Raw genomic sequence first — 14,185 nt, forward strand, 5'->3', positions numbered from 1 at the left:
TCCACTCGACCAGCACATTATGGCGGAAGGTGAATGAAAGAAATTATTAGGTGGACGGACTGACTACTGCTGATACAATCCCATTCTTTAGCTACTTCTTTCAGTTTTTTCTTTTGCTACATTGTGATCAAATTATTAATTTGTCAATATAGCCCTTCTTAATGTTAAGTCAATCATAACGCGCCCAGTTATAAGAGTTGGTATCCCACAACGTGCAAAAGTTTGTTAATGCGTTGTAAATTAATTTGTGAGTAAGTATTAGAAGGCAAAGTTGATTTTTTGTGAAATTCAGTAATTTGATGGATAAAAATGGTCATATCTCTGGTTCTATAACACCTACAGAAATTTCTTGACTAGTTTTGGAAAGGTATTAAAACAGGCTATAAATTTAGATAAATTTCAATAATTTTCAAGGTCACCTCCAGAACACAAAATTGCGACTTTTTGCTTCACAAATTTTTTTTTTGCATTTTTTGTCCCGAAGGAATAGTTTGAGAGGTTTCTGATGTTCTAGAAAGTTGTAGATAATTACAAAACCTTTAATTTGATACTAAGATGAGCAAAATCGGATAAGTCGTTCAAAAGATATGGCTCTTAGAACTTTTCAAATTAAAGAATTTTTCAAATGGCCATATCTTCTAAACGGCGACATAGATTTTCTTCATTTTCGGACTGGTGAAAGATATTGAGTCAGGCTACAACATATCAAAATTTAAAGGAAATCGATAATGTGAATTCGGAGATATTGCCCCTTAAAGTTAGGCAATTTTTGTTTCTGAATTTAGCGCCTCTTGCAGACATTTTTGGAACTTGGAATGTTTTAGATAGTTGTAGAGCTTCTTAAAACCTTTCATTTGATACCAAGATGATTAAAATTGGTCAAGCCGTTCTCGAGTTATATTGAAAAAACACTTTTTGCTTTAGGTCGCCATATTTGCTAAACGGCTTGACCGATTTTGAAGTATGAATTGTTGATGAAAACGTCTCACTGAGCTCTACAACATACTAAAATTTCAGACTTCTAGCTATAAGGGAACTGGTTGATGGTATTTCAAAATGGCGGACGGCGGCCATTTTGAAAATGCGAAAAAATGAAATTTTACACCCACATTTCTATAGAAAACTTCAAACCCGAAGTCTCTACCTATTACCGTTCTAAAGTTATAAGGCAAAGTTTGGACCACCGGCAGGACGGCCGGCAGGACAGCCGGCAGGACAGCCGGCAGGACAGCCGGCAGGCCGGCCGGATCAAAAATTTTCCACCACCATTTTCGTAATGTGGGATGTCTAAAACGTGCTCATACCAAGTTTTAGCCCGATTTGAGGTGGTCGGTTTTTTCGACGATTACAATACTTGGTATGTTGGCCACGAAGTGGAACACCAACTAATTAAAAAAGGGCAAAAGATACAAAATTATCAAGAAACATTAAAGGTACAATATGTTCTGATGACTAAAAATTCCATAAAATCAATTAAGAACATTCAGAATAATGATTCTTCTCGTCTTGTGTAATAAATGTTACTTACAGACAACAAGAAAAAAAATCAAAATTGAGAAATAAAGAACATTTCTATAGTACCCCCATGTAAACGATAAGCAAACGAAGATTGAAAACAGATGGAATAAAATGGAGAAATGGACAAGCAATCTATAGGTACCTTCACGTTAAAGTCTATGGCAAAATAAGAGAGTAACAATCATACATGAAAATTCCACCATAATTGACAATGAATATATTTCGTGTAATCGTCCATTGAAAGCCAAGAACCGTGACTAAATCTCTCTATCATTCCCTTTCTGACTGCATTTCTTTCAACATCATTTATGTGTAGTGTAATATGCTCTTTTTTAGTCTCTTCACTTATGGATTTTCGTACATATTACAGCTGACTCGTAGACATGTTAAATTGTTCTTTTTATTAATCGAAAAGTTGAAATCATCCCAAAATTCAATCATGAAACACTTTTCCTAAAACATTTTTAAAGATTTTGCAAAGAATTAAATAAAAAAAATTTATCAACTAAAGAATTTATTGATGGACCTTTTAATTACACTTCTAAGGATCTCCTGTTGCTAAATAGGAAAAATTTAAAAGTATCTAAGCTATGGTCAGTTTTGTCTAAGAAAGTATCTGAATAATTACTAAGGTTTCTCAGAACTTTAAAATCTGCAAATTCTGTGAACTTGAGCAGACAACGTCTAGCCACATTTTGGGTTAAACACGTAAATGTCTAGGTACCTATCTAATGACGTCTGAAAAATTTAGTCAAATTGCATCTTGTCTAACATTTGTAGCCAGTTTTAGTGTTCTCTAAACATTTAACGTTTATTTCAAAAGAGAAATTTTCGTTTTGACGTTTTAATTTTTGCCTTTCGTCATTTACTTTCTAACGATTGATACTTCCTTTCAAACTATCAATGTTCAATGTTTCTTTTTTAACATTTAAAAATCCCATTTAAACTATTTTTTTCTGAATTTCTATGATCTAAATTACTTTTACTGACAGAACATTTTATTTTAATTAAAAACACATTTCTTTATAGAAAAAAAAATTCAAAACCATTACATAAAATTGATTAACTTCAATAAATATGTACATATTTCAACTCAATTCAAGTTCACTATCAATGATTGAATTTTTTTTTGTATCTTTCATACCTCACTTTTTCAATGATAATGGAATTGATTGTTAATTATGATAATTTTATGCGTGTAAATTGATAAGAAAATGAATTTTGCAATAGTTTCCTTTAATTCCAAGCAATTCAATTCAATTTATTAATTTTATTGAGCAAATTGACATTAATACACGTAAAATAGAAGATTTTGGGAATTTGGAAGTTTTTTTTTTGTGGAGCAAGAGGTGCGAAATACATTCTGTAGTACAAGAAAGCCAAAGAAACAATTTTTTCTTCTTTTTTTCTTTTGGACAACTAATAAAGATAACATAAAAGACATTGAGAAAAATATAAGAGATCTTAAACAAGCAAAATAATATTGAATTTGTGCTGATCTTGCAAGTGAGACAGACAAATAAACTGGAAAGGAGGAGGTACACAGAAGATTCCAAAATGAAATAAGAAAAATTTCTTCAAAATATTCGTTTTCGGGTTGAGAGTTTAACGACCTTCTGTTGCTCTGTCTCTCTTCCTCTTACATTTATTCAATACAGGAAGACCGTGGTTGGTACAAAAAAATATATATGCTAATAAAAAAATTACAAGTTGAGACATAAACACAAATTTCTCTTGCACTTTTTGTTTTACTTTTTTTCCCCTTTACATACAGAATCCATTCGTTTTGTAATAAAAAAAAAAAAACAACAAAAAAGTCAAGTAAAATGTGCTAAAAATAACACCTGAGTTTGACCACCTTCGAGACTTTGCAAATTTCCATGGTTTTGTGATCTCTCACTCTCTGTAAAAATCAATTGCACGCTCTAAAGAAACCGGAAATACATTATATATAAGTATGTAGGCATTTAACAATCCCATTTTTTTTTTCATATCTGTCTTATTCTTTTATATCTTATTAATAATACCTACTCTATATTTTTCAATATAGAGCTTTAATTACAATTTATTATGTATTCTCCTTTTACAGAACTTTTAAGTTTTTTTTTTTTGTTTTATAATGTCTTGTGAAATTCACCTGTTCCCTTGCCCCTCACTTGACGTGAATCTTCCTCACACTGTCATACACACATTTTGTGTGAGTGACCTTGTCAAGGTATAAAAGTGACGATAAAGAACCACAAGATGGTAAAATTTTCTCATTTTTTTTACTAAAAAAAGAAACGAAAGGTGGTTGGTTTGGCCAGATAATTCTTTATTGGACTTTTTAGAGGTTTTAAAAGTGAATTTAGCTTTAAAAAAGTAAATAAGTAAATTAATAAACCTGGTTAGATGGATTAAATCCCTATAAATTAATTCATATGACGATGACTTAATGAAAGCATAAAAATAACGGTTTTATTCCTTAAAATAAGATTTCTTTTTAAAAATACTATCTCAATTAAAACATTTTTAAAATTCTTTTTAATTGGAATGAAATTGTTTGGCATTTCGGTAGATTTGGTTGATTCTATCAAAAATCTTTAATTAAAATTAGCGAAAAAAATGTTTAAAAAAAAATTGTAAGATTTAAGTATTTATTATTGGACTACAAATTTTAAAAAAAAAATTCTAGAGCAAAAAAATCATTTTTTTTATTGCACGACAAAACAAGGTCTTAAAAATAATCTTAGAAGATTTTTAAATTAAAAGTTTAGACATTTTAATTAGGCTTTTAATTAAAAGATTTTTAAAATTGTAACAAAAGAAAAAAAAATTGCAAAATTTTTGATCTTTAATTTTTTTTTTAAATAAAAGGAATTGAGAAAGAATAATTCTTTTTGAATTAAATAGCTTTAGCTAATTCAAGTTAAATTCAGTTTAAATAGATAGATAGATAGATAGTTAATTTTATATGCAAGAGATACAAAGATCTATAGTCTGATATCAAGGGTTCTGTACCTTCATGTAGGCCAGCTTAGTTATTTATTTGTAGGTAAGTTAAGCGTTAAAAGAATTTCTCATCACCTTTAACTGACCCACAATCCAAAGGCTATTTTGGGCTATAGATAGAACATCACGAGTTAATCAAGTTAAGATATAATTCGAAAATTTCCAGCTAATTTTGTTCTTTGTGACGCATTGTAATTCCAAGTATAGGTTACGTATCATCAATAGAATCAATATTTCATAATCTTTGATTAGGTGGAAAATTCTCGTAATATCTCTGGACTTAATGTCTCAATATAAAGCTATAAAATGCTCATTCTTTCATTCATATTACTGAAAAAAATTCAAAGGGCAATAAATTGAGACAAAATTTGAACATGAATTTCATTTTTTTTTAAATTATTTTTAGCTGTGATTCTTTCGGTTTATTTTGCGTAGTGACAACAAAATTTTGTTATAAAAAAAAATCATCGATTAGATCATAGTTTTCGAGCGATGACAGTATTGCTGAATGAGTAAAAATTAAAGAGAACAAAAAAGTTCTTTTCCGGTTCTAAAAAGAATTATTATAAGAGTAAAAAAATTGTATTCAGTTGAAAATTTTGGAGGAAACTACGTGTTTTAAATTTGATTCAAAATATAATTTATATTGTGCAAACTGATGGTTCTTATCCAAGGAATAACAAAGAAATTTTCTATACTTGCAATTTGCACAAAATACGCTAAAATTTGCAATTTTTAATCAGAGAATAAAATTGAATTTTTCCTTTGTAAATTACCACGAATCTTGAGCCTATTGGTCATTGTTTTTTTTTCAAGCAATCAAAGCTCAATCAATCTAATATAATACAACAAAAAAACAATGTTGAGAATGATGAGAAATAATCTACTTTAGAAGAGAAAGAGGGAGGACAAAATAATAATAATAATAACACGATGAGAGGTAAAACTTGCGGAATTTCAAATACATTTTATCACTTGCTACAAACTCCACAGAGTATAGGTAGATAGATACCTGGGTTGTTTTCTCTTCTACGTTATAATACCCAAGATGGGAGAAGAAGAGAGACGGATTGTGAGAAGAAGTCTCATAAAATCAGATGCTGATCGACAGTTTATTGAACTTCCAAGTTGTGGATCGCACTGCTGATGGACATAACCTTATTTTCTTCGCCTGCCCTGTGGCGGAATTTCCCATCTCTTGCACTTCACTCTCATCTCACACAAAGTGGGAAAAAGTGATTTCAATTTAGCATTTCAACATCATCGAACTTTTAGTTTCATGGGTCAACACCGGGAGGAGGTGGATGGAATGCCACTGTGAATGTTTTTTTCTTGTGAGAATGTCTCGAGAACATGGATATTGATTATTATATTCTCTCTATATGAGGAAGTACGGAAAGATGTTTGACCTTTGACATAGTTAAGAGATGAAGTCAATTTTTATTCACATTTAGAAAAAAAAATCATTTTCGATTTTTTTAAAGTAATTTTAAAGCTTAATGATTTAACTTTTTGTGTAAAGTTCAAGAGTAAAATTTAATAAATTTCAATTCATGCTTTTTGCCATTAAAAACTTTAAAAAATTATCACTTCGATAAAAAATATTTCAATTAAATGTCATTTTTTTGGTTCACTATCGAATTTGACGGCAAAGACTACGCGGCGGCGAAAAAGAGAAAGAGATCAATGTGGGGAAAAGAGGAAAAAGATCTCTATACGATGGAGGTTCAGTGACCTTCTCCATTTAATTAGTAAATAAATGTGAATCTACACACGTGCTACTGCTTCCACCACATCTCTTGCATGGCTCTTTTTTTCTTCTTCATCACCATGACCGAAAGGTGGATGAAAGAGAGATTTCCTCAATGGAATCTCCCTTATCTATATACGATTGATTTTCACTCGACTGAAACAATAATATAAGCTGAAGCATATTATATGGAGGAGTCAGGTGCACAAGAAAGGTCATTGCGCAATGATAGAGAAATTTGCAAAATAAATCAGCATTTTATTGTTTACACCAATGTCCTGCAGATCTTATTTAATTTTTTTTCAAAATCAGATTAAAATAAATTAATTGCGTGAGCAATATCTTCTTCTTTTGATATTAAAAAAAAATACATAAAGTCTATCTATAGGTTTGTTGTAAATGAATTCCTTCAAAACATTTAGGCCGATCCTGATGAAATTCACTTTTTATGTGCAAAAAATGGGTTTAATACCAAGTTCTATCGTATTAAGAAAATTTTTTAAAGCAATTTATTTTAATCTGTCCACTTCCAACACTCCTCAATCATTTTTTAATACTTTTCCCATACATATTCGCTATTTCTTGAGTAAAGTTTGCATAATCTGCCTATTAAACAGCTACCTAGTAGATAGCAGGTTCTATTGTAGTATTAAAATAGAGCAACGTGGCCTAAATCAGACCTCTTAATGCTTTTCTTTAACCATTACTACCTACTACTAAAGACATGTGAGACTTAAAACGTAGAAAGTATTGGGAGTAATTAGGGCATTAAATAGTCTTTAAAATGGTGCCAGACTTGAGAATTTTGTCTTTTATCTAAAACCGATTTTCGTACTCAAATCGGACCTCTAGAGGTCACAAATTTTTACCTTCTAGTGAAATTTTCAAACACGTGCATTTGGGTTCAGAGGCATAATTTGTCGTAAACCTTTTGCACACAAAGTTTAAGCAAACCTAACTTGTTAATGATTAATTTGACTTATTTTAACCTTTATTAAAAAAAAAGCTATTTTTTCAATTTTGAATACTTATTTAATAAAATTAAATAAAATTTTCTCACAAAGAATGAAATCTTTACAAAAATAAAAAAACAAATCCTTACAGTTCCATTAATTGATTCTCTTTTTTTAACAAGTACATTTAAATCATGTAATTTGCCTTTTTATTAAATAAGCAAAATCCTTTAGTAGCATGATGAGAAGACAACCGAACAATAATTACATATTATATGTTATGTTTGAGTTCCTTCGTTTGCATAGTTTGATTGAGAATAACATAACATAAAAAAATTCAACGTGTGTGCAAAAACGCACCTTCAAGCTGGGCACACAGAGAGAGATACGGAAGGGACACAACATTAAAGTTTATTGCGAGCAACAACTCACCAATGGCGGAGAATTCGCTGGGTGTTCTTCCACCTGCTATGAGCCACTTGCACCATTCGATTGTCTCACTGTTGTCAATGGACTTTTCAGGATCTAGCAGATTGTCCAGCAGGATATCGAGATGGACACTGTGCCCACCGCGATTTGACGTGCAGTCGGCATTTATGAAGGCGGCCGCCGCTCCTTTGCCCTTCAGCATTATCTTTTGGGCAGTCAACTGAGAAGATTCCATGTTTCAGCATATGGACACGAATATTGTCTTGATGATCACTCCTCTTCTTTCTTCTCTCTCTCCCGCAATTTACACTCTCATCGGTATCACCTGCACACTGCAAGAGAGATTGCCCCAGGTTTTGAGCACACTTGTGGGATAAGGAGAAATATGAAGCATTCACCCTCCCCGCGTATCCCATCCCGCCCGCCCCCCGCCATTGACACTCGCGCAATTCTCTCCGATTCGATGCACTACAGTAAATCCTCGATGGATTTTTGCCACAAGCAAACCCACAAGCTCTGCACACACTAATCCCCACACGTACATTTCCACATTGATGCTCCCCAACATCCCAAAGGGTGCTCCCCCCGTTCCCCCCCAGTGTATTGCATAAAACCGCGTGCCGGTCTCCGGAAGCACGAGCGCAGGGTCAAGTTTGTGCCTTTGACGCCCGCACGCCTTTGCAAAATTCGGGACCCGCACGCTGTGGAGTGGAGAAGATGTATTTACCTGACTGCTGTGTGTGAGAATGGCAAGAAGAGAGACAGAGACAGCGAGAAGAGTGGATTGGGTGCCTTGGCAAAATCACCTGAACCGTATTATGACTAATTATCGCAAAGTAATTAACGCGATTACATGGAACACGACCAGGAGGCAGAGTGAATGCCTCAGGATGACCAAAATGTCAGCAGGATCCGCAGTCTCTGCCTCTTTTCACTTGCCTTTCCGTACACTATCATGATAAATCTCTCTTCTCTTCACAAAGACCCAAAGTCTCTTGAGGTCGAGGAAAGTGGCCCATCTTGCGGAACTTCCCAAGATGGATTTATTTCACATTCCCCCCACTTCCCACATCTCTATTTCCCCCACATATACCCTCAGCTCTGCCCTTGGTACTCGTGGGGTGCCCCAAAAGGCCCTCCGGCACCCAAGAAAAGGAGGAAAATCCTCAAAAAATAGGTACCTTTCCGAAAAAAGGTGCAAATGTCAAGTCATCGTTGTGGAGTCACTTTTTTCCAAACACTTTTCCCAATACTCACGTACACTTCACACGCAATTTTTCATGCACTTTACCACCTACACCACACGAGGGTCCTTTTTGTGCGAAATTTCACAACACGAGGGTGGATTTTGAGTGAAAATTCACGACAGAAAAATTTTTGCAGCCTCCTCAGTCAGAATTTTACCATGAAACACACATAGGGATCGTGTTTCACCGCATACAAGAGTGAAACACCAATGATGCATGAATGTTTTACGGTTGTGGGGAAAAACTTTGAAACACAAATGAAATGTTTTTTACTAATTCACCACATTTTTTAAAAGTCGTCTATAAAATCAGCTTCTATCGCAACATTTTGTAATAAATACGACACACGGTGACTGAGTAGACGTGGTGCGAGTGAGAGGATTATACTGATTGTTGCTATTTCATTTTTTTTACTTTTTACACTTTTTGAAATTTTTTTTCGGGAAAATTTGAATTTTCCTCGTTTTTGATACCATTTAACGCGAAAATATCCAGGAGCTCGAAAAACCACACCCGGACGGAAAAAACCGCCGGAAAATACGAGAAAATTGCGAAAAACTACAATGAATGAGCGAGTTGCTTTTTGGGACACCCTGATGTTTTTTGTTTGTCAAAATTTTCTGGGGAAAAAATTCTTTCTTTATGATTTTCCGGATTTTCCTGGATCTTCACGCAGTTTCTAGTGTTTTGGGGCAGTAGGGACGGTAGCCGGGAACATGATCAGTGAAACGGACACATCTGTGACGTCGTCGGAGGATCTGACGACTGAAGAAGCTGCCCTGGAAATTCAGGATTCCCATCCTGCTCCCGAGGAAGTCATCCTGATCAACCAGTACGCCCAGAAAGTGATTGATTTCAGCTCTCAGTACGGAAGTGACACCAGCATCTCCTACACAGCCTACAACATCACGGGGCGCCCTTCAAAGTTCCCAGATTATGGGGATTTTCCAGAAACTTTTGCAATGGTCGTGCTAATTTAATTTGTCCTCCCTAGAGAAATCGATTAAATTAATTCTTTTTTACAACAGAGAACCTATGGACGATGGTGGGATATAGCGCCATCGGCTATGGAAGAACTGCAGCCCACCAATTTTCACGACATTCCAATTCATGACTTTATTGTGGTTGAATTTGAGGAGTTTGTCATCCCAGAGGCGATTGCTGTGTACGAAACCTACAATCCGGGGGCAATTGTGAAGATTTGGGCCTACTTCAGTACCATCAGCACCTGGAAGTGCCTCTGGTATTCCTTCCCGGATCCCTATGTGGAGAAAAGACCCAGAATATTCAGCCCACCGCTCAAGAAAGTCGCCCTACCGACAAAGATTATTCGTCTGGAGTTCAATCACATCTTCCTGGATTACTTTACAGAGATCGATGGGATGGTACTCACAGGGAGGAAATGTGATGTAGGTGAGATTTGTGATGCAGCAGCAATGCGGAAGAGTAAAAAGGGTCCCATTCTGCGGAAGTTGGAGAGTGTTCAGTTCAAATTGCGCCAAATTGAAAATCACAAGGATATCCTCAAGGACTTCCTGGCCAATGATTTGGGGAATTTCATGAAGGAAGTCGGGTTGGTGCATGAAGATGAGAAAGAGGACAATACTCCACCACAGATTACCCTAAAAGACTTACCCTGTGAGATTCTGTTTAAAATCCTTTCGTACCTGGACTTGGTATCAATCTTCCGGACTGCTCAGGTGTGCAAGAAGCTGTATGACGTTGCTACGGATCCCTTTCTCTATCAGGAGATCAATCTCAAGCCTTATTGGCATGCTGTGTGCGATGAAATGCTGACCACCCTTACAAAACGAGCCACATTGCTGAAGAAGCTGGACATCTCCTGGTGTGGGCTCTTCCACTCCATCACACCGTCCGTTTTTAGGGAATTTGTACGATGTTGCTGCAAGAATCTCACCCACCTCCGGATGAATTCGTGCAAATTCATCAATGCCTTCTGTATGGAAGTTGTGGGGAGTGTTTGTGTGAATTTGCGCGAATTATGCCTCCGGAACTACTCAAAATCCCCGAGTGTCCTCAACTTCCACTGCCTGAAGAACCTGCGTTTCCTCGAGCGTCTGGATCTCTTTCGTACGCAAATCGATTCAGATCTCCTCCTCATGACACTTCGCTACAATCCTGGGCTAAAGCACCTCAATCTGGGCATTTGCAACAGCACAGTTAGCATGGATGACGTTGCAGTTCACATTGCACGATACAATCGCTCAATTGTATCCATTGACATGTGGAAATCGCACTTCCTGTCCTCAGTGGGATTACTGTCACTGTCGCAGTGCCATGAGCTCGAGGAGGTGGACTTTGGGTGGTGCCTCCGGGAGGAAGCGTCCCCAGGAGACAGTCTCCGTATCCTCCTCAAGGGTTGCCCCAAACTCAAAAAGGTCTTCCTGGCCGCCATACGAGGCATTAATGATCGCGATCTCGAGAACATCACGGAATTCTGCCCAAATCTCGAGCAATTGGACTTGATGGGTGTCCTCGGCATCACCTATGACATGTGCTACAAAATCCTCAGCAATTGTCGCAAGCTTAAAATGCTAGACCTCAGTTTTTGCGATCAAATTGATGAGATTCAGGTAAAAATTTCTATACTTTTCTTCAGAAATTTTCTTTTTAACTTGTTTTATTTTTGCCTTGCAGACTGCTCTGTGGAGGGATGTCTTTCGTGTTAGTATTAAAAGGAATTTCGTGCCTCCCGATCATCCCTTTATTACGTAAAAAGGGAGAGAGGCGAATGGAGGGCAACACAGGTGTGAAATGAAAATATTTTTGCTGAGAATCAAAAGACAGATAAAATTGTATTTTTTATACCTATTCTTGTTCACTTTTGAGTGCATGTGTGCAACCGCTAAAAGGTTTTAAAGTCAATTTATATGAAAATAAAGAGCATTAATTTAATTTTAATCTTTCAGACGTTTTAATTAAGTTTTTTATCGATTTTATTTGGTGTTCTTAAAGAAATTCCATAATTAAAGGCTATAAATAATAAGGTAAGATGAATTAATTAATCGAGAATTTAAAGATTATTAAATGTAGCTTTATTCTGAAGAGAAAACTGGACACTGGCAAGTCCAGAATGCCACATTATAGAGTAAAGACAAATTGTATATTTCCGGAAGAATTTATTTCAAAATGGGCATAAGAATTTATCCTTTTCAGTTCTCCTTTTTCTCTAAAGAAATTGCAGGCTAGCAAAATTAAATTAGGCCAATAAAATTACTTGAAAGTAAGAATAAAAGTAATTAGGATTTAGAAATTATTTTAGACGTAATTAATTAATGCAAGTGATTTAGCACACGGAGGATGCCGACTTCGTCTTCCTCGCTACCAGAATCATCATCACCGCTGTTATCGTGAAAAATATATCCCTCAATATCCACATAGCAATTGGAGCCGGTACCCCAGTGAAAGTTTATGCCCTTAGCAGTCATATAGACGACAATTTCTCGATTTTCCCTCCAATTCAGGTCTCCTAGGCTGATCTCCTTCAGCTTCTTGCAACTCTCCGCCAGCCAACTGGTGAAAAAATAATTAATTAAAGAATAAAAACTAATAAATTGCAGAATCTTTAGGTATCGCGATGCTTACAGCAATGGGCGATCATCACCTGAACGCCAACCAGCAAGCTTGATGGATTCCAAGTCTTTGCAAATTTCCACAATAATTTCTATAATTTTGTGATTTATATCAAAATCATCGATGTACGGCAAGCAAATGTACCTCAAATGCGGTTGTTTGGATACGAAATTCTTGATAGCTGTAGGAGAGTAGAACGTCCGGACATTGCTGTCTTCCAAATCAAGCTCCAGTAGTTGTTTGTTGTGCTGGCCAAGGCTTCGAAGGAACTCATCGTCGCCACATTGTGTGTCCGGCACTTTCAGAACACTAAAATTCTTGCAGTTCAGCAGGGGCTGGAGAGCTTCATTCGAGATTGGGGAACAATGGACGAGATGCAATGCCTCCAGGGAGGGGTTGTTCCTGAGAAAATCGTGTATCAAGTAATCGGTTAGCCATCTTTCATCAATTTTGAGCTTCCAGGCTTTGCGGCATTTCTGCATGATGCGTTTCTTCATCGCAGTTCTGGCATCAACGATCTCCTCCCGCATGTTGTTATATCTCGAATTCCTCCAACCACAACCAGAATCTGTCAAATCAACAATCCCAAGAGCTGCAAATCCAACATCATCCACGACCTGTTTGCAGTATTGAGAGACGCATCGGAGGGCAAACAATTCCTTGGGCCGGAGATATTGGGCAATTATGGGCATCACGTAAACTAGCGGAAGATCCAAAAACGTCGTCGGCTGGTTGTGATTATCAGGATTTTCTTCTTCCAACTGCATCCCTACGTTGTCCACGCTTCCGCTTGCCATTTATAACACAAATTTCATAAATTGCTGCTTTTAATTTTAGGATATTTAATATTTTTAGAGAGGATAACGCGAGGAAACAATTCTAACCTCAATCTTATTATGCAACGAAAATGCTTGTTTTTTCATGATTGCATGAAACATAGAAACACATGCGATCATTTTACCGCTAACGAAATTGAATGAAATAATAAAATTTGAACTAAACGAACTTTTTTTTTGCATTTCGACAAAATTCGTGATATCCGTATTTTTTTCCCAAATTTGTGGGAATAAAACGCATTTTTTGGGCTCCCGGGGACTTACGGGTGCTCTGGGAGCCTCGGGGAGCTTCTCCGTGCGGAATTTGGGGCCCGCGGAAATTTTGACGGTTGGGGATTTTACACACACTTTTTTTCCCGGAAAAGGATTTTCGTGACTTTTGGAATTTTTGATGCCAAAAATTCAAAAGTGTTTTCCTGATCACAAAAAACACAATTTCCCGTGAAAATTCGGCAGAAAACGCGAGAAAATTGCGAAAAACTGAAAAAGTGAGGGAGACGGATAGCAGGAAAATGCATCCATCTCATTTTCTCTTGAGCAAATAGTACCAAAAATGGCGCCAATTTCAAAAAGTAGTCAAAAAAATCATGAGTTTTATATGGGGGCGCTATGAAGGGAGGCTCTGGGGGGAAAATGAATGTCGTTGGTGAAAACCGCCTGGTATCAGTAGACTCTGTACCAAATTTCATCCCGATCGGATCAACGGTGTAGAACTGCATAGATGAACAGGAACGAAATTATAGAGAGACCTTTCTATAGATGTGGAAAAATGAAATTTTTCACGTTTGACCCAAAAAACGCGAAAGGGTTAAAAATTATTTAGGACCCCCGCAATGTTTCCCGCCATAATCAGTCGGCCGAGTCGGC

At 36.2% G+C, this 14,185-nt stretch overlaps 3 protein-coding genes across 3 annotated transcripts in view; 1 reads left to right on the plus strand and 2 right to left on the minus strand.

Annotated features, from left to right (window-relative positions):
- The window catches only part of LOC129789558 (E3 ubiquitin-protein ligase Ubr3), a 31,389-nt gene extending 22,333 nt beyond the window's left edge, over positions 1 to 9,056 (minus strand). The window contains exons 1-2 of the mRNA XM_055826418.1: positions 8,823 to 9,056; positions 7,645 to 7,973 (exon numbers count right to left, since the gene is read on the minus strand). Coding sequence (XP_055682393.1) covers positions 7,645 to 7,876 — 232 coding nt within the window. The 5' untranslated portion in view covers positions 7,877 to 7,973; positions 8,823 to 9,056. The remainder of the gene's footprint in view (positions 1 to 7,644; positions 7,974 to 8,822) is intronic.
- A 165-nt stretch (positions 9,057 to 9,221) lies between these two features.
- On the plus strand, positions 9,222 to 11,810 carry LOC129789624 (F-box/LRR-repeat protein 4-like). The gene is made up of 3 exons (XM_055826596.1): positions 9,222 to 9,853; positions 9,917 to 11,482; positions 11,547 to 11,810. Exons 1-3 carry the CDS (start codon positions 9,605 to 9,607, stop codon positions 11,622 to 11,624), a joined length of 1,893 nt encoding a protein of 630 aa, XP_055682571.1. The 5' UTR covers positions 9,222 to 9,604; the 3' UTR covers positions 11,625 to 11,810.
- A 198-nt stretch (positions 11,811 to 12,008) lies between these two features.
- On the minus strand, positions 12,009 to 13,408 carry LOC129789719 (uncharacterized). The gene is made up of 2 exons (XM_055826735.1): positions 12,495 to 13,408; positions 12,009 to 12,422 (listed from the first exon to the last, which is right to left on the minus strand). Exons 1-2 carry the CDS (start codon positions 13,277 to 13,279, stop codon positions 12,182 to 12,184), a joined length of 1,026 nt encoding a protein of 341 aa, XP_055682710.1. The 5' UTR covers positions 13,280 to 13,408; the 3' UTR covers positions 12,009 to 12,181.
- Between the last annotated feature and the right edge of the window lie 777 nt (positions 13,409 to 14,185).

Source organism: Lutzomyia longipalpis, chromosome 2 (assembly GCF_024334085.1).
Source record: "Lutzomyia longipalpis isolate SR_M1_2022 chromosome 2, ASM2433408v1".
Classification (NCBI taxonomy): domain Eukaryota; kingdom Metazoa; phylum Arthropoda; class Insecta; order Diptera; family Psychodidae; genus Lutzomyia; species Lutzomyia longipalpis.